This window comes from Musca domestica, unplaced genomic scaffold, assembly GCF_030504385.1.
Source record: "Musca domestica strain aabys unplaced genomic scaffold, Musca_domestica.polishedcontigs.V.1.1 107, whole genome shotgun sequence".
NCBI classification, from domain to species: domain Eukaryota; kingdom Metazoa; phylum Arthropoda; class Insecta; order Diptera; family Muscidae; genus Musca; species Musca domestica.
This window is the reverse complement of record NW_026712125.1, coordinates 795,081-820,618: the sequence shown is the minus strand read 5'-3', so window position 1 is coordinate 820,618 and position 25,538 is coordinate 795,081. Positions and strand designations below refer to the sequence as shown.

Sequence of the window (25,538 nt, the reverse complement as noted above, 5' to 3'; positions counted from 1 at the left end):
TTAGGTTGTAAACCTTGTAATCATCATTACAAACCATTTTTACGCGTGTCTCCTGTTTATTTTACAATTTATACCCATTATACAGGTTTTTGACATTTACGACATTGTCGAAATTTTGTGTTGTAAACTTGATAAAACATCCTTACACACCATTTCTAAAACTTTTCCAGCCAAAAATTTATTATTGTCACAATTTATGAGGTTTTTTACATTTTATACACATTTACGACGTTTACGACATTTCGGGTTTTTAGGTTGTAAAGCTTTAAATTATCGTTCCAAACCATTTTTACGTGTTTTTCATGATTATTTTACGATTTATACCCATTATACAGGTTTTTGACATTTACGACATCGTCGAAAATTTTTGTTGTAAACTCCAGAAATATTCGTACAAAACATATTTGACAATATTTGAGCCAATAATTGATTATTGTCAAAGTTTTTTACCTTTTATACAGATTTTTGACGTTTACGACATTTCGGGTTTTTAAGTTGTAAACCTTGTAATTATCATTCCAAACCATTTTTATGTATTTTTTTATGTTAATTTTACGTTTTTTACCTATTATACAGGTTTTTGACATTTACAACATTGTCGAAATTTTGTGTTGTAAACTTCAAAAACAGCCATTTACACTATTTCTAACAATATTCGAGCCAAAAATTAATCATTGTCACCATTTGCGAGGTTTTTTACATTTTATACATATTTTTGACTTTTACGACAATCCGTTGTTTTAGGTTGTAAATCTTGAAATCATCATTCCTAACACTTTTTTCAAGTTTTTAATACTTATTTCCCGATTTATACCCATTATACAGGTTTTTGACATTTACGACATTGTCGAAATTTTGTGTTGTAAACTCGAAAAATATCCTTACACACCATTTCGGACAATCGTCGAGCCAATATTTGGTTATTGTCACAATTTGTGAGGTTTTTTACATTTTATACAAATTTTTGACATTTACGACAACTTGATTTTTTAGGTTGTAAACCTTAAAATCATCATTCCTAACAGTTTTTTCAAGTTTTTAATACTTATTTCCCGATTTATAACCATTATACAGGTTTTTGACATTTACGACATTGCCGAAATTTTGTGTTGTAAACTTGATAAAACATCCTTACACACCATTTCTGACAATATTGGAGCAAATAATTGGTATTTTCATAATTTGTGAGGTTTTTTACATTTTATACAGATTTTTGACGTTTACGACATTTTGGTTTTTTAGGTTGTAAACCTTGAAATCATCATTCCAAACCATTTTAACGTGTTTTTTTTCATGTTTATTTTACGATTTATACCAATTATACAGGTTTTTGACATATACGACATTGTCGAAATTTTGTGTTGTCAACTTGATAAAACATCCTTACACACCATTTCTAAAACTTTTCCAGCCAAAAATTGATTATTGTCACAATTTATGAGGTTTTTTACATTTTATACAGATTTTTGACGTTTACGACACTTCGGTTTTTTATTGTAATTATCATTCCAAACCATTTTTACGTGTTTTTTTTTTCATGTTAATTTTACATTTTTTACCTATTATACAAGTTTTTGACATTTACGACATTGTCGAAATTTTGTGTTGTAAACATCAAAAACAGCCATATACACCATTTGTAACAATATTCGAGCCAATAATTGTTTATTGTCACAATTTATGAGGTTTTCTACATTTTATACACATTTACGACATTTCGGTTTTTTAGGTTGTAAACCTTGTAATTATCATTCCAAATCATGTTTACGTGATTTTTCATGTTTATTTTACAATTTATACCCATTATACAGGTTTGTGACATTTACGACATTGTCGAAATTTTGTGTTGTAAACTCGAAAAATATCTCTACACACCATTTCGGACAATATTCGAGCCAATAATTGGTTACTGTCACATTTTGTGAGGTTTTTTACATTTTATACAGATTTTTGACGTTTACGACAACTCGTTTTTTTAGGTAGTAATCCTTGAAATCATCATTCCTAACACTTTTTCAACGATTTATACCCAATATACAGGTTTTTGACATTTACGACATTGTCGAAATTTTGTGTTGTAAACTCGAAAAATATCCTTATTGACCATTTCCGACAATCTTCGAGCCACTATTTGTTGTCTTTTGTCATGGAACACTGATATACATACATACACATATACATATGTCTATATATTCCACGCCTGCCATGAGGAGGTCCTCACCCATTGAAGACAATCAAGTTCATTGTTGCAAAAACAACAAGAAAGCAACAAAGCATAGACGATAAGAAAACCAGAAAAATACAGTATTTTCCAGCCAGCCAGCCAGCGGAATTGCAAGAGGAGTCTTCTCCCGATCAGATGGAAGCCTGCGACGTGTGCATAAAGATCAATGGAGGCTAACTGCTTAAAATAGAATTACAATTGACATCGTCGTCAATTATGGCAATAAAATTGACTTTTGAGGAGCTTAACTGATTGTTGTTGTTGTACCAGTAATTAAGAGATAAATATATGATTTAATTTATAATCATTTCAATTAAATAATTGATATGTTGAATTGAAATCTCCATAGTTCTCGAAATTGGTATGGCAAATTAGAAGTCGGCCGAGTGAATAACAAATGCGTCAGTGTCTGTCTGAGCTGAGAACAAAAATGTGTGTCACTTGAAACGAAGCTGATAGCAAAATGACCCAGTATCCCCAAAAGTACGAGGGGTTGGATGGGGGGAAGTAAAGGTACACATGTTATCTATAAACCCAAAAATAACAAAATATGAATCTTCCCCGCCCAAATTATCTCGGCAAACAAAAGAAAAAAACACAACACAACCCACACACCTTTGTTCGATGGCCCATAAAATCCATTAAATCTCAATTATTTAAACAAAACAAAAAAATATTTAATTAGCAAATATCAACATTTCGAGAGCTCCTAAGTCTAATGGCCGCTTCACACAAATCTTGAATATTTACCTTGGCTTTGGTTTTGGAGAGGAGAGACAAACAAACCACCAACTACCGCAGCGGGTTTTTTTTTTTTTTTTTTTTGAAAACAAAAAATAAATATTTAGAGAAAACCCACAACATTGTATACATAGAAAGTAATTCCCATTAAATTCGAATCGGATTCTCAAAAAAAGAAAAAGCGGCATTTTTTTCATACCCGACTCGTGGTATTGTTTTCAAAACCATGCCGATAAAGAAAATTCATTTGCTATGTACATTTACAAGTTTTCTTTATCTTCCTTCCATATTTGCCATTGAAATACTATCAGCAGCAAACATGCTCAAGACCTGCTTCATTTGAAAAACCAGAGAGGGGAGAAATATTAAAAAGGGGTGTGTTAAACAACATATGTTTGCTGATACTGTGGGATCGTTATCAGTAGAGGAATGAATACATACACATTTACGATATGCGGCATGGAGAAAATATATATCTTTTCCAAAAATGGAAGTTTTAGGGCCTCTGGATAACGCAGATACATTATCCAAATAATAAAAGATAATGTATCTACATTATCCAGATAGGGTAAATATTGTATCTACAATATACAGATGAAATCTATAATCTATCTACATATTCAAGATATTGTAGATAATGTATCTACATTATGTAAATGATGTAGATAATGTATCTACGTTATCCAGATAACGTGGAAAATGTATCTACATCATGCTGATAAAGTGTATAATGTATCTACCCTATCCAGATAAGGTAAATAACAATGAATTATAAAATGTATCTACATCTTCAAGATAATGTAAATAATGTATCTACGTTTTGTTAATAATGTGGATACTGTATCTACGTTATCCAGATAACGTGGATAATGTATCTACGATATCCAGATAACGTGGATAATGTATCTACGTTATCCAGATAACGAGGATAATGTTTCTACGTTATCCAAATAACGTGGATAATGTATCTACGATATCCAGATGAAGTGTATAATGTATCTACGTTATCCAGATAACGTGGATAATGTATCTACGTTATCCAGATAATGTTGATATTGTATCTACGTTATCCAGATAATGTGGATAATGTATCTACGATATCCAGATGAAGTTTATACTGTATCTACATCTTCAAGATAATGTAGATAATGTATCTAGATTATGTAAATGATGTGGATAATGTATCTACGTTATCCAGATAACGTGGATAATGTATCTACGTTATCCAGACAATGTGGATAATGTATTTACGTTATCCAGTTAACGTGGATAATGTATCTACATTATCCAGATAATGTGGATAATGTATCTACGTTATCCAGATAACGTGGATAATGTATCTACGTTATCCAAATAACGTGGATATTGTATCTACGTTATCCAGATAAAGTGGACCATGTATCTACGTTATCCAGACAACGTGGATAGTGTATCTACAGTGGTGGCCATATCATATGCAACTAAGATTCATCTACATTAAAAGGCTATATAAATTTGTAAATTTCACAACGAAGTATATAAAGATGGGTTAATTATAGTCAATACGTTCTTACGATTTCAAATTATTATCAAAATGTGCATCTTTTGTTTACATCTCTATGTTTACAGGTGTTTTGTTGACAAATATGAAATTTGGTGTGGTCAAAACATATGCAACTTTATATATTTGGTTTAAATAACGGCATTTTTACAATTTCGTTTGTTCTATTGTTCTTCTTATTATTAGCTAGAGACACTACGTAAAGAGATTTAAAGCTACCTTCACATTTTTATTGCGTTGCTTTTTTCACAAAGCTAAAATAGAGTTTGTTCAAAAATGGCACGCGATAAATTTGGACTTGAGCTCAGACAACGAATTGTGACTGCGTATTCTTCTGGATTATCACAAAAATGTATTGCCGAGAAATATACCGTTCATAAAAGCTCCATATCGCGCATCATTAATAATTACAAAAAAAAATCACAAGTCTCTGTTATACACCGTGGTGGTCGAAGTCGAAAAACAAGCGATCGGACGGACAAATTAATAATCAGACACGTGAAAAAAGACCCATTTATATCATCCTCTAAGATAGTGGAAAGATTTCAGTTGCCAGTTTCTGCTCGCACCATCCGTAGAAGACTTTTACAAGCCTCCCTCTGCGCAAGACGTCCTGCAAAAAAAACCACTGATATTCAAGCGAAACCAGAAAAAGCGTTTGGAATTTGCTAAAGCTCATATAAATTGGACAGAAAGTAAATGGAGAACTATATTATTTAGTGATGAGTCCAAATTTAACATCATTGGTAGCGATGTCATGTGCTATGTAAGGCGACCAGAAGGAAAACGACTCGAAGCACGTTACTGTAAAAAAACGGTCAATCATGGAGGGGGCAATATAATGGTGTGGGGTTGTTTTTCTGGTGCTGGAGTTGGCCCACTGCATAGAATTGTTGGTATTATGGATAGATTTATGTATAAAGACATATTGCAAAGGGTAATGCTCGCATACGCAGAATATAATATGACATTGCGGTGGGTCTTTCAACAGGACAACGACCCCAAACACGCTTCGAAGGTGGTCAAATCGTGGTTTGCCGATAATAGAGTTACGGTAATGGAATGGCCACCCCAATCCCCAGATTTAAACCCAATAGAGAATCTGTGGGAAATTGTAAACAAAAAAATTGATCGAGAAAATTGTACAAGTTTAGATGTTTTATTTTGCCGGCTGGAAGATGCCTGGAAATCAATCCCAAAAAGCGTCATTGACAATCATATAGCGTCAATGCCTCGAAGATGTCAGGCTGTAATCGACAACAACGGATTTGCAACAAAATATTAACTTTATTTGCACTTTACTGAGCTCGATTTAATTAGTTGCATATGTTTTGGCCACTTCATAATAAGACTGAATATCTTTTTCTAATTTTTTTTTATAAATGAATTGAATATCTATGGAGTATATGTTTTTTTCTTAAACTACAAGCAATAAAAAATAATATTTAAAAAAATAATTGCATAATTTTGTTTTCAGAAAATTTTTTCACGGTTTTTGGTAAAGGTTAGATTTCAGTTGCATATGATATGGCCACCACTGTACGTTATCCAGCTAATGTGGATAATGTATCTACATTATCCAAATAAAGTGGATAATGTTTCTACGTTATCCAGATATAGTGGATAATGTATCTACGATATCCAGATGAAGTGTATAATGTATCTACGTTATCCAGATAACGTGGATAATGTATCTACGTTATAAAAATAACGTGGATAATGTATCTACGTTATAAAAATAATGTGGATAATGTATCTACATTATCCAGATAACGTGGATAATGTATCTACGATATCCAGATAACGTGGATAATGTATCTACATTATCCAGATAACGTGGATAATGTATCTACGATATCCAGATGAAGTGTATAATGTATCTACGTTATCCAGATAATGTATCTATGTTATCCAGATAATGGGATAATGTATCTACGTTATCCAAATAACGTGGATAATGTATTTACGTTATCCAGATAACGTGGATAATGTATCTACGTTATCCAGAAAACGTGTATAATATATCTACGTTACCAGATAAGGTGTATAATGTATCTACGTTATCCAGATAATGTGGATAATGTATCTACGTGATGTAAATAATATAGATAATGTATCTACGTTATCCAAATAACGTGGATAATGTATCTACGTTATCCAAATAACGTGGATAATGTATCTACGTTATCCAAATAACGTGGATAATGTATCTACATCTTCAAGATAATATAGACAATGTATCTAGATTATGTAAATGATGTGGATAATGTATCTACGTTATCCAGATAATGTGGATAATGTATCTACGTTATCCAGATAAGGTGTATAATGTATCTACGTTATCCAGATAATGTATCTACGTTATCCAAATGAAATAAATCATTTATTCACTTTATCCAAATGATTTAAATACATTATCCGCCTTATCCCAATTATATAAACGCGTTATCCACATTATCCAAATTTCGTTTATTTATTATACACTTTATCCAAAGTATGTAAAACATTATCCACATTATCCAAATTTTCTAAATGCAATATCCACTTTATCCGAATTATATAAATGCCTTATCCACGTCATCCAAATTATGTAAATGCTTTATCCACGTTATCCAAATGTCGTTAATTAATTATCCACGTCATCCAAATGTCTTTAATTTATTATCCACGTTATCCAAAGTATGTAAATGCATTATCCACGTTATCCAAAGTATGTAAATGTATTATCCACGTTATCCAAACTGTGTAAATGTATTATCCACGTTATCCAAACTGTGTAAATGCGTTATCCACATTATCCGAAGTTTGTAAATACATTATCCACGTTATCCAAAGTATGTAAATGCATTATCCACTTTATACAAAGTATGTAAATGTATTATCCACGTTATCCAAACTATGTAAATGCGTTATCCACATTATCCAAAGTTTGGAAATACATAACCCACGTTATCCAAAGTATGTAAATGCATTATCCACTTTATCCAAAGTATGTAAATGTATTATCCACGTTATCCAAACTATGTAAATGCGTTATCCACATTATCCAAAGTTTGGAAATACATTATCCACGTTATCCAAAGTATGTAAATGTATTATCCACGTTATCCAAATGTCGTTAATTAATTATCCACGTCATCCAAATGTCTTTAATTTATTATCCACGTTATCCAAAGTTTGTAAATGCATTATCCACTTTATCCAAAGTATGTAAATGCATTATCCAAGCTCTGTAAATACATTATCCGCGTTATCCAAATTATGTAGGTGTTTTATCCACGTCATCCAAATGTCTTTAATTCATTATCCATGTTATCCAAGCTATGTATATGCTTTATCCACGTTATCCAAACAATATAAATGCATTATCCACGTTATCCAAGTAGTGTAAATACATTATCCACGTTATCCAAATTATGAAAATGCATTATCCGCATTATCCTAACGCCTTAAATCCATTATCCACATGATATTAAGACATTAGCCACCACAAATATTCATTATCCATGTTATCCCTAATTATCCCGCTTCTAATATAAATGCCAAAATATTTTATCCATGTTTTCCAAACAAAGAAAATTATTTTATCACGTTATCCAATTGCAAGAAGATGCCTTTAAAATTTAAATTTTATTCATTTTTTTTTTTCAAAAATGTTCTTCTTTTTTTCCTTCTATTCGATTCAGCGACAGCAATGCCTACATGACGTTTTTCTTTTCGTTTCAATATTCCCCCAAAGCAATTACAATTCCATTCGACTGGAATAAAAATTACATTTTGTTTCCATGCTGTTGTTGTTGATGCCGTTTGCCGCGCCATTTATTTAATAGATTGGCAATTATCTGGCTGTGCTGCACAGATAGGCACGTTTCCCTCCTGCCGCCATGGCAGGAGGAGAGAAGAGCGAGCAAGATCAATATTAGCTAAGCAAAAACAACAATACAAAACAAATCCCACCACTCACGTGTCCAATGAAGCAGTGAAGCTAATTATTGAAAAGAAAAACAAAAAATAAAATTCAATACCAGACAATGGATAAGAAAATGTAGGCAGAGATTTAGAAACGACAAGGAGGAAAGAGAAGAAAGGAAGAATACTTTTAGCAAAACAAAGAAAATTATTTAAGGTAATCCTTATCTCTTGAAAATCTACAAATGCACGTAGCACTTGTTTGAGGTGTTTTCAAAAAAAATTTCTGCAGTTTGTGACTATCCAAGGTAAGCCATGATTAAATTTAACGCTGAAAATCTTAAATCCTCGAGACTAACCTTCAGGACACTTGCTTGGGAAATTTTCCTTTTAAAATTTCAATGACTAATGGAAATTTCCCTCAAAAAAAAAAAACAAATAATCAAATCCTTGATTTACAGTTAGCCTTGGTATTTACAAAGCCATAGAAATGTAAATCTTTATCCTTCCTCAAAGGACAAACACACGGAGCCACACACACCCACACCAACATGTATCCCTAAACTACACTTGTTTGTGGCTTCCTGCTGGCAGTGCATTTCTCCAGAAAAGAAATTGTTTACATTTCCATTGAAACCAAAATATTTCCCAACTACCTGTCAACTTTCCAAATGACACGACCGTCCGTGACGTATGTCTGTCTGTCTGTCTGTCGTCATTAGGTGGCGGGTGAATTGTCACTTTTATTGCCTGGTTTTTAGGGGTAGACTAAATAAATATTAAATCACCCACCACACCGACAGACATACATCCCTACCTTTTTTACTGTGCGGCCTCAAAGACGTCAAATATAAACAAGGGGTATTGGGTTTCTCTCTCCCTCTCTATTCTGATGTGGTTGCTGTTGTTGTTGCCGGTCATTTAGTCAATAACTCGAGTCCTGATGTTGTTTTTTTCTATTTGTTTTTGTAAAAGACAAACAGACATCAACAAAAAAGGCGTCAAAGTTGAAATGTTTTATGGGTCTCCCAACGATCACCCAACTTCCTCTCATCCCTCCCCTCCCACTGTGCCAACACACAGCACGTACCAAAACTGAAACATGACCACACATTGATGTTTTTTTCTGTTTGCTGGTGTTTTGTATTTTTAGAAACTTGTTTGGTTTGGTCGGATTTTCTGAGGAAATTGTTAGGTGTGGAGGAAAATTTGAATGGGTTTCATAGAAATCAAATTATCCATATCATTGAAGGGACTCAATATACTATCCTCGCGCTATCCTCGAAGTAGTGTTATCCATAAAAATTTTTTTATCCACGTTATCAAAGTGTATTTTCTCCCTTGTCCGCTTGGATAACCAAGGTGATTTTCCCCATTATTCGCATTATCTACGGGCATTTTCTTCTTTAACCGAGTTATGCAAGGGGTTATTCTTTATTACCCACTTTATCCAAACCGGTTTTCTTTTTTATCCGCATTATCCACGTACATCTCCTTTATTATTCGCATTATCCTCGTTGATTTTCTGTATTTTCTGCGCTATCCAAATGGATTTTTTCATTATCCGTGTTATCTACGAGAATATTCGTCATTATCCGAGTTATCCACGATAGGTTTAGCCAAGGACATTTTTTTATTATCCGCATTATCCACGTGTATTTTTGTCATTATCCAAGTGGTTTTTCTTCATTATCCGAGTTATCCACGAAGGATTTCTTCATTATCCGCGTTATCCGTGAAGATTTTCTTCATTATCCGAGTTATCCATGTGGATTTTCCTCATTTTTTACGCTGATTTTCTTCATTATCCGTGTTATCCACGAGATGTTTCTTCATTATCCGAGTTATCCACGAAGGATTTCTTCATTATCCGCGTTATTCATGAAGTTTTTCTTCATTATTCGCGTTATCCTCATTATCCACGTTGATTTCCTTCATTATCCGTGTTATCCACGAGCATTTTCTTCATTATCCGGGTTGTCCAAGTCTTTACTCTTCATTATCCGTGTTATCCACAAGGGCTTTCTTCATTATCCGCGTTATCCATGTGGATTTTCCTCATTATTCACGCTGATTTTCTTCATTATCCGAGTTATCCACGAAGAATTTCTTCATTATCCACGTTATTCATGAAGGTTTTCTTCATTATCCGCGTTATCCTCATTATCCACGTTGATTTTCTTCATTATCCGTGTTATCGACGAGCATTTTCTTCATTATCCGGGTTATCCAAGTCGTTACACTTCATTGTCCACGTTATCCAAGGACATTTTTTCATTATCCGCATTATTCACGTGGATTTTCGTCATTATCCAAGTGGTTTTTCTTCATTATCCGCGTTATCCACAAGGGCTTTCTTCATTATCCGCGTTATCCAAGCGGATTTTCGTCATTATTCACGCTGATTTTCTTCATTATCCGAGTTATCCACGAAGGATTTCTTCATTATCCACGTTATTCATGAAGGGTTTTTTTCATTATCCGCGTTATCCTCATTATCCACGTTGATTTTTTTCATTATCCGTGTTATCCACGAGCATTTTCTTCATTATCCGGGTTATCCAAGTCGTTACACTTCATTATCCACGTTATCCAAAGACATTTTTTCATTATCCGCATTATCCACGTGGATTTTCTTCGTTATCTAAGTCGTGATTTTTTATTATCCGCGTTATCCAAGTGAAATTTCTTTTATCCACGTTATCCTTGGGACTCATACTGATTATCCACGCTATCCACAGTACTTATATTGTTTATCTACCTTCTCCAAATGCCTTATATTGATTATCCACGTTATCCACAGGACTTATATTGATTATCCACATTATCCAAATGACTTAAATGATTATCCACGTTTTCCAAATGCCATATATTGGTTATCCAAGTACTCCAAATGACTTATATTTATTATCCACGTTATCCACAGACCTTATATTGATTATCCATGTTCTTCATATGCCTTATACTGATTATCCACGTTATCCAAATGCCTTATATTGATTATCCACTTCATTAAAATGACTTATTCTGATTATGCACCTTATCCGCAGGACTTATATTGATTATCCACGTTCTCCAAATGAATTACTTCGATTATCCACATTATCCAAATGACTTATATCGTTTATCCACGTTATCCACAGGACTTATATTGATTATCCACGTTCTCCGAATGCCTTATATCGATTATCCACGTTATCCACAGGTCTTATATTGATTATCCGCGTTCTCCAAATGACTTATATTGGTTATCCACTTTGTCCACAATACTTATATTGTTTATTCACGTTCTCCCAATGCCTTATATTGATTATCCACGTTATCCAAATGACTTATATTGATTATCCACGTTCTCGAAATACCTTATATTGATTATCCGCATTTTCCAAATGACTTATATTGATTATCCACGATATCCTGATAACTCATATTGATTATCCACGTTATCCAAATGACTTTTACTGATTATCCACCTTATCCACGGGACTTATGTCGACTATTAACTTTCTCCAAATGACTCATATTGATTATCCACATTGTCCAAGTGACTTATACGGTTATCCACGTTATCCACAGAACTTATATTGATTATCCGCGTTCTCCAAATGACTTATATCCATTATCCATTTTATCCAAGTGAATTACTTCGATTATCCACGTTATCTAAATGACTTTTACTGATTATCCACGTTCTCGAAATGACTTATATTGATTATCCACATTATCCAAATGCCTTGTATTGTTTATCCACGTTCTCCAAATGACTTATATCGATTATCCACGTTCTCCAAATGACTTATATTGTTTATCCACATTATCCAAATGACTTACATCGATTATCCACATTATCCAAATGACTCATATTAATTATACACATAATTCAAATGCCTTATATTGTTTATCCATGTTATTCAAACGACTTATATCGATTACCCACGTTCTCCAAATGCTTTATCTTGATTATCCACATTCAGAAATGACTCATATTGACTCACCAAGTGCCTTCAATTCGTTATCCAAGTTATTTATTACCATCCAGAAGCCCAAATCTCTTATCCACATTATCCAAATTCCCAAATCTTTTTCCCACCCTATCCCAATGTCATAAAAAATATTCTCCACATTGTATAATTGGCCTAAATAACTTAGCCAATTGATCCAAACGACATAAACTTTATTTTCCATGGAAAATTCCTTTTTTAAATTGCCTCTCTTTGATGCCGTCTTATAAATGGAAATAATTATTTTCCTGTTAAACTATAAATATTATCAATTAGCACTTGAATGAGGTGGATTAATCACCTACCAAATCGGCTGCTGTATTATGTGTCATCGGACAGATATTTATTTATTGTGGGGTTGTGAACCTACTTTCTTTGGAAAAAAAAAGCTTTAAAAAAAAAAAAAAACAATGACATTTTGCCAACTGGCACATCTGTCTTTGTCATTTCGTTGCTGGCAATGCAATTTAAATTCCAATAACAGGGAGAGAGATAGAGAGAGAGGAGAGAGTGACGAGAAGATTTTACGAGAAACGATCACTTAAGTGGTAATCCAAAAAACCAATCAACTGGAAGATATTCTATTTTTAAAATTGCTGTTGTTTGCTTTTTTTGCGATCAAAGGTAATTAGAAATGATAATATAATTGACAAGACAATAATAAGAAATTATTGAAAAAACCAGATATTTTGTTGCCTATTTTCAAATTCAAGAGGCAAAGACGTCATTTCCATGATGGAGACAATTGCACCATTTCATAGGAAAAAAATGAAATAGAAAATGTGACAATAGAATGTGGGAGGCGGGCGCGCAAGGTGAGGAAATTAAAGTTTATTAACACTCAAGAAAAACATGAAAAACAATACAGCAATAACAAAAACATGGCAATTGTAAACAATAATGAGATAAATCAGAGACGAAATTCAATGGGGGTGGGAGGTAGAGGAGATGTGTAAAATGCACTGCACAAACGTAGTAAGTAATACGAAACGAAAATCACGTACACAAATGTAAAGCTAAAAAAACACATTGCGCCTACATGGCAGAGAAAATAACTGACAGGTACAGAAAAAAAAATCAAAAAAAAAATGAAAAAAAAAAAAAAAAAAAAAAATGGCAAAATTTATAAACAAATGGAAATGTTACACGTTTTCGCGTTGCAACACGTCAGCCGTATAAGGGAATTTTTGTTAAAAAAAATACAAAAAAAATAAATATAATCAAGATTCAACAAAATGAAAATGGATATATTATCTCCTAGGGGTTTTGGGAAAATATTTTGCCTTTGAGAGCCTTAACCTTTTAAAACCCCCAAATAAATTAAAAAAAACAACCTAAAATGTTTTATTTTAGATTTTATAAACCAAAAAAAATCGACCAAAATTTTTCTGAATTATATCGGGAAAATATTTTGCCTTAACCTTTTAAAATCCCCAAATAAATTTCAAAAATCAACCTAAATGGTTTAATTTTAGATTTTTTTAAAGAAAAAAAAAATTGACCAAAATTTTTTTCGACCAAAATTTTTTTCGACCTAAATTTTTTTCGACCAAAATTTTTCCGACCAAAAATTTTTTTTCGAAGAAAATATTATTGCAATTTTTGCCTTTTAAGAAACAACATGACAAAAGGCAATGCCGGCATCTGTGTCACCCATATTGATTCATCACCTGCCATTGAAGACAAAAACCTCGACGCCATTGGTGGTGGTGGTAGTCCAGTGCAATGCCTTTTGTTTTTTTTTTTTTGTTTTCTTAATCTCCCTGCGACGTTTATAAATCGCACGCTCATAAAGATAAATTTTTCGTTTGCTGATAAAGGTCATCAGGCGAAAATAGGCTAAGAGGGAAAAAATTGCGTCTTCAATTCCAAAGAAATATTTTAGCCATGATTAATAAACAACAACAACAAAGAAAATGACATCTGTGTGTTAAATGTTGTTGTTGTTATTTGTTCACTGGAGACCAGTAGTAAAAAAAACAACAAAAACAACAAAGTTGGCAAAAATTTGTGGGAAACAAAGAACCTGGGAGTTGGTTCTTTGTTCAGATTGTTGCAGCTGTTGTTGACGTTGGCTGTGACGTCAATAAAGCTGATTGGCGGGGGATGACAGTTGTCCATGACTAGAGATGGCGTTTTGAGAACAAACTCTTTTAAAATTTAACAACAATCCATGCCTAGAGAGGTATGGATGGGGAGAGAGCAGGGAAGGAGAGGAGGAGTTTCTCACACAATTTTAAAAAACCGACCAAATATTGGCACCTTCAAAAAAAAATGGCAAAAATTTGTTTACGATTTTTCGTTTTTTTTTTTAATGAAATTGAGACCTTTAAAAAAGTCCAAATTAATTTCTTCAAAATGATTCGAAAACCGACCAAAAAGCTTTTTTCAACAAATATTGCTGCTGGTTTTAAAGCGAATAATATGTTTCCCATGTAATTTAAAAAATCGAACAAAAATAGCCAAATTTTTGACTTTTTAAAAAACCGACCTAAATTTTTTTCTACGACTTCTCAGAATTTTTATTTTATTTATTTTATTTTATTTATTTATTTATTTATTTTATTTTATTTTTTTTTTTTTTTTTTTTTTTTTTTTTTTTGAAAAATTAGGCAAATTAGATGAGCATCCTAAAATAGGCCCAAAAGCTAATTTTAAAATTGGTTTTAAAACCGACCAAAACTATTATTTTAAATATTGTTTTTAAAGGTGCTTTTTAAGCGTATATTCAGTTTCCCACGTCATTGTTAATTAAATCGACCAAAAAGTGGCCCATTTTTCGGTCATTAAAAAAAAACGACCAAAAATTTTAGATGATTTTTTTTTAAAAAGCTGTAATTTTTGGAAACAAAAAAGAAAGTAGCAGGTTTGTAGAAAAAAACATCCTGAAAAAACTCCAAAACCTGAAATGGGTTTATTCAAATCGGTTATAAAACCGACCAAAAATTTTATGTTTAACCAATTCTTGTTTCCAAAGGAAAGAGCCAACAGTCCTCATCAGTTCCTTTTTTTTCTGTTATTTTCCGACCAAAAAATTTTAGTTCCGACCAAATTTGGAACTTTTAAAAATTACATTAAAAACGGGATATAAAGCTAAAAAAACCCCTCAAAAAGTATTTTTTTGACTGATTTTTAGAGCATATAAAATAAAAAGCCTCCCACTAAACAAAAATAAAAATCGACCAAAAAATTTTATTTCCGACCAAATCTGAAACTTTCAAAATTATAATAAAGAAGAGGAAATAAAATTAATAAAAAACACCAAAAATTAATTTTTCACTAATTTTTAGAACATCTAATGCCTCTTTTAAATGACCCAAAATAAAAAGTCAAAAAAAAATAAAAATCGACCAAAAAATTTTATTTCCGACCAAATCTGGAACTTTCAAAATTATAATAAAGAAGAGGATATAAACTTAAAAAAAAACACCAAAAATTAATTTTTCTCTGATTTTCATAGCATCTAATGCCTCCTTTAAAGGCCCAAAATTAAAAGCCTGCCAGCAAAAAGTCACCCCTCGCAATAAAGCGCATATAGTTTGTACCAAATTTGGAAGCAACGATGAAAGAGAAATCGAATTGAAAATATAAACAAAGCTTGTTGCTATTTATAGACCTATGTACATACTACATGTTTTTCGTAGGTTTTTTTGTTTTGTTTTCGTAGCACAACAAAAACGATGGAAAAACAAAATACACAAAATAAAGCCAAACCACAAAAAAAATGGCTGGAAGACCAAGAGGAGAGGGGTGAGGAGGGGCGGTCATATATTATATTTAATTCCAAGCCACAAAACAATGCGCATTACTTGGATTGGCAAGCGGTTTTAGGGCAAAACAACACTAAATGCATGTGTTCGGCTCTATTAATTTTTTTATTTATTTATTTTTTTTTTTTTTCAATATTTAAAATGTTTTTGAATTGTATAATAAAGTTATTTTGCTATGGAAAAAATTGAAGTGGTGGGGAAGAAGGGAGTTGAATATTGTTTACATTCTGTTGGCGGCCTACGTGCCAGAGTCAACGTTCGAATGATATAAAAACAAAACGAAAAACGACCAACCCCTATTTGTTTGATTAAGGGGATGATTTTTTTTCCTTCCCCACATCCATAACTTGTTGTTGACTCCATTTGCTGTTCCAACTCCAAAAAAGGTGTTGCATATTTATGTACCCATTGAGGGTGAAAATTTTTGTTATTGATGTGAGCGAGCGGAAAGTTGGCATGAAATTTGATTTGATATGCCACTTAAGGGCAGATGGATGAATTTAGGAAAATCTTTTTTTTTTGGTTCAAAGAAAAATTTGATAAAAAAAAAAATAGGTTTCAAAAAATTATTAATTCAAAAAAATATATTCTCAAAAAACTAAATGTAAAATGTATTTATTCTTTTAAAAAGATTTTCTATATTTTTTTTTAAATTAAAAAAAATGTTTTTGATTTTCTCTTAAAATGCCTTAAATGCAAAAAAAATTAAAAGAAATCAAATTTATTTTTCTAGAAATAATAAAAAAAATAAACTGATTTTTTTAAATTTTTTAGATTTTCTCAATTTTAAAATAAATATTCCGAAACCTAAGGAATTCAAACTACTTTTTCATTCTTTACCATTTTTTTCTATTTTAAAGGGTTAAATTCTTCAATGGCATTACGGGAGCCACGGTGCTCTAGAAAAAAAACCTAAACAAAGACAAAGAGCATCATCTCTCTCTCTCTCTTTCTCAAACACAGAAGAAAAAAACATAAACAACGGCATTCACAGCAATGAAACAATGGTGTTTGTTGTTGGTTTGCATATGAGTGGAGTGGGGTGGAGGGAGAGCGAGAGAGAGTTCTGTGTTTGTTTGGTATACAAAATACAGCAAAGCTCAACTTAACTTTTCATGGCCGTTGTTCGTCTGCTTTTGCCTTCATCAAAATAAATGAAATGAGAAACAAGAAAACACAACAAAAGCCGTAAAAAACAACAAAGAAGAATGATGTCTACATTGATATTTCTTGGCGAAAAATAAAATGCCAACAACACGAAACCCCTGTGTGTGTGTATCAATGAAAAAATTTACAAGAAACGCAAACAATAATAACAAAGAAAGAAGAGAAAAACATGAAACGCGAAAGAATTGAATTATCAACAAAACAAAAAAAACCAGCCCCCGCCCCATCATAAACAAAACAAAATAACCAGCTGCCAGCCAGTCTTTAGCCCAGAGATATACATTTGTGTGTATGTGGGGGAAACAATGTAATGGCCATTGAGAAGAAAGAATACCATAAAAGTTCAAAACAAAAATAAACATGGCTGACTTTGGTTTGAATGGATTTGGATTGCTGAAACGGCAAACGCAGCTTTATCCAAATACCAAAAAAAAAAATTATAAATTAAAATTGTTGATGAAATCACTTACCGCCCAGCAAATCTTCAGTCATTTTTGGTGGTGTTGAAGTCATGTTTTTGGAGTAGGTTTCGGTAGAAAAACCAAAAAAAACTTTCTGCGAGTTCCAAAAAAAATTTAAATCTAAACAAAACTTTATTTCGCACAACTGTATTTGAGTCTTTTATTTACTCTAGGATTTGTTACTTTTTGTTTTTCCAAAAATTCAACAGGAAAAAAATTCACACGAATCAACGATAAATTGCGTATTTGCCGTTAGCCAAAATTATTGTTTTCTTGTATTTGCGTTCTTTTACTTTAAAATGTATTTCCGGTTTAATTTCGTTTTGTTAATTCACTTTATTTTTTCCAGAGAGAAATTATTTTATTTCATTATTGTTTTGTATTAATCGTTTGCTGTTTTTTTCTTTCTCTTTGTATACAAAATCTTTTTGTACGCCAAAGAAATTTATTTTGTTATAAAAAAATATTCAAACACTACCGACGACTTGCTTGGTTGGTGGTTATAATATAAAATGTTTTTACAAAATAACGAGCAATACATTTCACCTGGCCAAGAACCGATAGTAGCTAGGGATATGTAAGTCGACTTTCGACTAATCGATACATCGATTTTAGGATTATCGATTTTTTGATAGTCTTTTCATTTTAAAACCAAATAGAAGTGCATTTACACTTGGTCTGTTCCAGAAATGCAAGAATATAAAAGTTTTTCTGCGACAAACGATTCTCCCTTTATGGTATCGAAAAAATTTCAAAAATAGTAGTCTCTTTCATTTCCTGGAACAGATCATCTATTTGAAAATTAACCCACTGGGTAATTAGATCCAGTGGGATAACCCTGTGCATTGAATTTTTCAAAGTTATTCGTGATGGAATTCAAGCGTGATAGTGTGATTTCTTTATATTTAACTGGAAAGCCACAAGTGGTTATCGTTAGAGCACTCCAGCATTTGGATATGAATAAATCTTTTGGGTCTCGTACCATTGCTCTTTACAGTGATACTGGTAGCGTAGCCCGAGTCAAAGAAGTGGACGAAACAGCAACATCAGCAGAAATGTTTCGAAAAGTAAGGTACGACTTGATCGAAACCCGCAAAATTATCGCCTTTACTTGCCAAAGAGGTCAGATGAAAATGGTGTGGCGGCGGCCATGGTGATGGTGTGGGTCGCCGTAACAGCCGATGGTCGCTCTCCGCTCGTATTAATCGACCGTGGCATCAGAATAAATGCAAAATATTGCAGCGAAAATATTCTGGAAGGTGTATTAAGCCTTGGGCACGCAAATATTTTGGCCGCAGAACTTGAACATTCCAACGGCACACAGCACCATCGAACTCAGCACGCGCGACCCAATAATTATTTCAAAATGAGGTTCCTCGCTTCATTTCCAGAGCACAATGGCCACTAAAATCTCCAGATACCAATCCGTTGTACTAATGGGTCTGGAGTATTTTGGAAAGTAAGGTTGGCGCTAAAAAATACCAAAGCGTCGATCACCTCAAGCAAGTGCTTCGCCGCGAATGGGCCAACATACCGCAGAGCAACATTCGGGCAGCGTGTGATGGTTTGTTCCTGAACTGCAAGAATGTAAAAGTTGTTAATACAATAACCGGTTTCCCCCTTTAATCAAAAATAAATTGCAATTGCTGATAGATTATTGCGGGTTCTGTAACAGAGCTATAATGTTGAGAAAACATGTTTAAAAATGGTTTATGACCGGAATCATGTTGAAAATGCGGTTAAACACATTTATTTCTGTAAATTAGGTAGATAAATCCTTTTTTTATCAAAAGTTATCATTTCACTGTGAATACCAAGGCACTTGAATTTTATCAACGCCGTCATTTTGTTGCACGGCTTGGCTTTCATTTAAGTTATCAGCTGATAATTTTCTGAATGCTTTCTTTCTATATTTCTCTACATTCGTAAACAAATGCCATTTTGCTTTGTGGTCTTTCTTCATCAGCCAATTTTTTTCCATCTCCTCTATTCGTAGAACGTTTCACACTTTCTATTGTGGTAGTAGTGAAGAACTCTCGAAGATATGCGGCTTTTTTCCAAAAAACAATAGAAAAGAATTTTAAAAAATTAAGTTAATTTTAAGTTAAAACGAATCTCAGCAGACATGAAGTTCTCCGATGCTTTGCGGCGCCTTGATGCCTATCCACGCACACTGGAAGATTTTCGAGTACAAAGTGTTAGCGGGGCCATAAGTAAGTGATAGAAGAAACAACACCTACTAAATCTATGAGCTGAGCTGGCATTTGCATTTAATTGTTTTTATTGTTGTTTCTGTTTTTGTTTTTTTTTCCTAATCTAGTTACACTGATAAGCACAATTATTGTGGTAATATTAATATTCCTGGAATTTATGGCATATATGACACCCAATTTAACCGAAGATCTCTTTGTGGACACGACACGCACCCACAAGTTGAAAATAAATTTAGACATCACCCTACACAATTTGGCGTGCAGTTATGTTTCCTTGGATGCCATGGACTCGTCCGGGGATCAACATTTACGTGTTGATCATGATATTTTCAAACATCGCTTGGATTTGCAAGGCAATCCCTTGACAGAAACCGAACCGATTAAGGAAATTGTGGCCGTTTCGCCCTCAAATAAGAATACAACGTGTGGAAGTTGTTATGGTGCTGAATCTAATAGTACACAGTAAGTATGGGGGTGGGCATTTTGTTAATTAGTTTGGTTTAACTAATTTGGGGTTTGTTTTTCTTTTTTGCACTCTCAAGTTGCTGCAATACATGTGAGGCAGTTTTGGAAGCATATCGTGCCAAGAAATGGAATGCCCCACTTGATAAAATTGAACAATGTAAGGACCAGTACAACAAACGTTCTGAAGCTGATGCGTTTAAGGAGGGCTGTCGCATTCAAGGCCATTTGGAAGTTAATCGGGTATGTACGAGAAATGAAGATGGGGTCGTGGTTTGCAAGTAACATGATTACTGCAGCTGCCACGGATTATGATGTAGGAGAGTAGCATAATTACCGGTAATAGCATGGATGACCAAACACGACAGCTAATGCCTTTTTGTATACTAGAACGATCATCTATTGCAGTGTAGTTGGTTTAAAAGGTCAACTACACTACGGAAGATGCTCAAAATTGTATACAGTACTGCAGATACTTAGGTGAACAGAAAGCTCGTCTCCTATAATCTGAATGAAAAGAAACAGTATTTTACCATATGGCAAATATACTATGCTGTAGATAACTCAAAGGGCTGACTACTATAATGTAGGCGACCAGGAATGTCATCTGCAGTATCTTAGATATCCAAACATCTTCAACAAAGCACTTTATATGGGATTTCCTTTGGATTTTATTATAATATTTTTCTACCATTTTTATATCCTTCACAGATGGCCGGATCATTTCACTTTGCTCCGGGAAGTTCATTTTCTATACGGCAATTTCACATACATGACTTTCAAGGGACCAATGTTAAATTGGCGCACACAATCAATCATCTCTCGTTTGGGGACAAAATTGAATTTGCCACAACACATCCCTTGGATGGTTTCAAAGTTCAACCGGAAGAGGGTAAGTTCACAACAACTACTATTACATTTCCTTATATAGTAAACATGTTTCTATTTATATTGAATTTATATATATATTATTGTTTCAAGTAACTTAGGAAGAAAAGTAAGTTAAATAGCTAAAATCTACTTGTAACAAACAAAAATTTTGAAATCTTCAAGTTTAGAAAACTATGATGCTACAGACAAGCTAAACTCCAAAATTTGTTTCCAAACACCAAATTGTTTCTTATTCCAATATGTGTTCCACACAACATTTGCCACTCAGCAGCGAATGCCCGTACCAATGGCCATGAAAGTGCCAAATGTACCGCCACCTTGTATCATCACTTTGCCCACATTGTTGATAAGTTCACGGCCTCTCAAGCCATATCTGTTTGAATAGAAACAAAAAGAAAACATTAGAAAAAAATCGCAAACACATGTATTGTGTTAATAACGTCACATTAGATTAGCCCAAACACTACGTCATTATGTAATGCCGGTAGTTGTTGTGGGCTCTCCTCAGTGCCCACCAGTCTTTTGTATTTATGTTTGTTTTTAATATCCCAAAACATTTACTTACCTCAAGGCAGAAAAGCCACCAAACAAAGCTCCACTGGCCATACCCACACAGAAACCAATTGTGAAGCCTGTTTTCATTTTGTCAAAGCACGAGGGTCCTTGTTGACCAAATGCACTGCTGGGCATAGGCATATTGCTAGTATATAATTTGTTGCACCCTTTTTCAACAAAAAATTAGGCCAAAAAGTCTTTTTACTTAGTATATTTTACAAATTTCTCGTGTAATTCGTTATAATGTGAGTGAAATTCTGAAGTAAAGCTGTCAAATGAACGATGGCGCTATCGATATAACGATATTTTTTGTGTTGCTATCGATTTTTGTTGATTATCTCTGTTATCAGAATAAAGTGAGGTATACACCATAGTTTTGTTGATCAGCTGGCTACTTAAATACCGTTTTCTTCGGTTTAATTTTTACTTTCGCCTAGCAGGAGGTAGAAGAATACTCAAATACCGTTGTTCTTGTGTATGAGTTAATTGAGGTGCGGTACGCGCTACTTGACACATTTATATGTAAAAAACATTAAATTTATACATTTTGTCTTTTTAAACATATAATTTGATGTAGTTCTTGTAAAAAATCTGTCAAATTAACAATGTCACGACTGATAGGCCTTCATTTAAATCGATTGATCCCAATTTATATTAGGCAAGTAAGGTAAATCTTTGGTTATTGAAGAGAGATGTAAAGGGATTGGAATTGGAAAGGAAAGGGAATGGAAATGTTAATACAAAAAGACAGATAAGGCAATTCTGAAAAACAAATGCCTTGGCAAATTCTAAAGGCTCGACTAGTTCAAATCATGAGTTGCTTCTTTAATCAAGTGTGGTACACATTATCTAACGATGGCTTATTTTACACAATTTAAGATTTTTTTAAAATTAATTTATTATTGTTTCCTATCCTAAATCCACTTGTATAAAATTTTTTTTTTTTTTTTTGTATTGCAGAAACCAAATCGGAAATGTACAATTACTATTTGAAAATAGTACCAACCGTATATGTCAAACCCAATTCCGCACCCATCAATACAAATCAATTTTCGGTTACACGTTATCGCAAGGATCTGGGCAGCAAGGAACGTGGTATGCCCGGAATATTCTTTAGTTACGAATTGTCACCGCTCATGGTGAAATATGAAGAGACACAGAGGTAGGAAAGATAACTTCCAAAATAAAATAAACATTAATTTTCTGTTATTTTTGTTTTTAGATCCTTTGGTCATTTTGCCACAAATTGTTGTTCAATCATTGGTGGTGTTTTTACGGTGGCTGGAATTTTTGCCGTCTTCTTAAGCAACTCCTGGGAAGTGCTGCGCAATAAATTGGAAATTGGCAAATTAAGTTAACAACATGTGCTTGTTATCATCAGTCCAAAGGTGCTCAATTTCCATTCCTATTTCACTTCTCTCCCATTCCCGTTTTGATAAGAAAGCAAAAAAAAAACAACAAATGGCTTTTATGACTAGGCTTTTCCAGACCAAATACCTCGAAATTTTATTTTTTTACTATTTTTGTATAAAAAAATATGTCGTTTTGTCTACAGAATCTTCAGATTTTTTTAATAATTCATGATATTTTTCTTTATTAAGAATAGTGATTTTTTGTATTGATGTCTTATTGTTTTTTTTTTTGTAATAAACAAAAACGAACGCTAGTTCGGAATTATGCTGTGTGCGTGTAAATTATGTGGTTCTTTTTCCAACGGACAAAAATCCCGAAGTATTTGAAAAATATTTGGCATTCATTTCAGTCTGAGATTTTTCTGCCGCCTGGGGATTGACAATTTCCAAACCTTGTAGCGGAGTAAATGCCACACTGGAAGCTGTGCCGGATACAATTTGACGTTTCACCGTTGTACTACCACCATAGACTTGTTGTTTTTGTAAATTCTTTTGCAGCGTTTTGCTAATGCGAACTTTGGTTTTCTCATCAACCTGGGGTAGACGTATGCCAGCACCGGTCTTGCCAATGGTACCACGAGAATAACCCAAATCATCTTGATAGGCATCTTCTTCAATCTGCAAAGAGAACATTCTTAATTTACATTCTTTCCAAAATTTGAAAATTCTTAAAACACAACTTACATCACCAAAGTTCATGCGATTGGCATGTTTACGGAACTCGGTCAGGGCATAACGTTCCTTCATTTTGCGCACCCGCTTACCGCCACGCTTCTTTTTGCTACCCTCTATGGGTTTGGGTAAGGGTTTTATGAATTTCACCGGTGGCGGTTCCTGTAATTTGTCCAGTTTCTTTTCAATATCCTCTTTAAATTTCAAACCAATTTCTCCGTGTACACTCTCATGGCAGGCATCGACACGAGCAGCCAACACCGCCTTGGCGGCCACTAAACGGGCTGCCTTGCGCCTCAAATCGGGCGGAGTGTCTTGGACAATTTGCGAAAAGAACACATAGCCAGTGTGTGGTAACATTTGGGTTTTGGAAAAGCCGGCCAGGGTTTTCTTCTGGGAGCCCAAAACTTGTACATTGCAGGCAGGCATTTTGGAAAGTTTTGTAAGACCACCGGCAATGCCCAAAAGTTTGGCGGCCGTGGAGGCACCTAAAAAGGATTTAATTTTATTCCAAAATGCAAAAAGGATTCAGAATCTATAAAACTTACCCACAATCATTGATAGATTTGGGGCAATAAAAGTCATGCGACTCTCCACATATTCATAGATTTTGGTTTTAATGTTATTTAGCTCAATGGCCATGTCACAGGCCTCATCTATTTGAGCTTTTTCGGCGGGAGTAAGAAAAGTGCTAGATTACAGAATATAAAATCAGATATCCATTTTTAATTGATGTTATTGAGGTCTAATTTCTTACCCCTGAGTGGTGGAAGCTGTTACGGAAACAATCATAATGGTGGCCTGGGTGAGAATAGCCTGCAGCTTTTCATTATTCTTCACCTGATCCAGATCATTGCCCAACTCCTTGACAGCCAGTAAATACTCAATTTCCCCCAAAATCAAGGACTCCAATTCGGGGAAACGTTTCTGATATTTTTCTTTGGCAAATTTGTGAATAATTGCTGAAATAAACAACTATATATTAAAATATTCCATATACACATACTATATTTCATACATACATATCTCATTATCCACATCAACGGCCAATGCATTGGCATCCACAATTAGACGATATTCTGGATCTGACTCCACATTGCCCAACATTTCACTGGACGTGCGTTGACGCTGCGAATACATTTCGATTTGTTTCAAAATATTCTGCAGCCGTTCCGAATCTCGTAGTTTACACAATTCACGTATGGAATGAACCTGGACATCAACATCCATAAGATTTGGTGTGGGTTTTAGGAATTGTTCGATATCTTCGGGAACTTCATCGGCCGCGGCTTCCATTCCCGCCAAATCATCATCGACATCATTGTCATCTTCCAAATCGGCCAATAATTCATCAGCTAAAGACATGTTGGATTAATTAGTACCCGGTTCCTTCGTTACGATGTAAACGTTTGCCCAGAATCAATGTGTTTACGAATAACAAGACTAGAACGATTGGCCGATAAAGGGTTTTAAAGATCGTTTAAGGTTAGGGAATAGGTTTCTGAAAATCGAAAAAAGAA

General features: G+C 33.7%; 4 protein-coding genes across 4 annotated transcripts in view; 1 reads left to right on the top strand and 3 right to left on the bottom strand.

The window, feature by feature from the left end:
* LOC101887446 (BCL2/adenovirus E1B 19 kDa protein-interacting protein 3) overlaps positions 1-18,329 on the bottom strand; it is a 41,905-nt gene extending 23,576 nt beyond the window's left edge. The window contains exon 1 of the mRNA XM_005181123.4: positions 17,823-18,329. Within this exon, the coding sequence (XP_005181180.1) occupies positions 17,823-17,865 (43 nt within the window). The 5' untranslated portion in view covers positions 17,866-18,329. The remainder of the gene's footprint in view (positions 1-17,822) is intronic.
* A 1,448-nt stretch (positions 18,330-19,777) lies between these two features.
* Positions 19,778-23,628, top strand: LOC101887279 (endoplasmic reticulum-Golgi intermediate compartment protein 3). Its single transcript, XM_005181122.4, has 6 exons — positions 19,778-20,026; positions 20,134-20,488; positions 20,569-20,731; positions 21,200-21,380; positions 22,895-23,096; positions 23,157-23,628. Exons 1-6 carry the CDS (start codon positions 19,939-19,941, stop codon positions 23,290-23,292), a joined length of 1,125 nt encoding a protein of 374 aa, XP_005181179.2. The 5' UTR covers positions 19,778-19,938; the 3' UTR covers positions 23,293-23,628.
* Positions 21,402-22,218, bottom strand: LOC101901745 (reactive oxygen species modulator 1). Its single transcript, XM_005181121.4, has 2 exons — positions 21,945-22,218; positions 21,402-21,752 (listed from the first exon to the last, which is right to left on the bottom strand). The coding sequence occupies exons 1-2, from the start codon at positions 22,073-22,075 to the stop codon at positions 21,644-21,646; spliced, it is 240 nt and encodes a 79-aa protein (XP_005181178.1). The 5' UTR covers positions 22,076-22,218; the 3' UTR covers positions 21,402-21,643.
* On the bottom strand, positions 23,401-25,466 carry LOC101901576 (U4/U6 small nuclear ribonucleoprotein Prp31). Its single transcript, XM_005181120.4, has 5 exons — positions 25,041-25,466; positions 24,776-24,980; positions 24,567-24,709; positions 24,031-24,506; positions 23,401-23,964 (listed from the first exon to the last, which is right to left on the bottom strand). The coding sequence occupies exons 1-5, from the start codon at positions 25,381-25,383 to the stop codon at positions 23,629-23,631; spliced, it is 1,503 nt and encodes a 500-aa protein (XP_005181177.2). The 5' UTR covers positions 25,384-25,466; the 3' UTR covers positions 23,401-23,628.
* Positions 25,467-25,538: the final 72 nt, after the last annotated feature.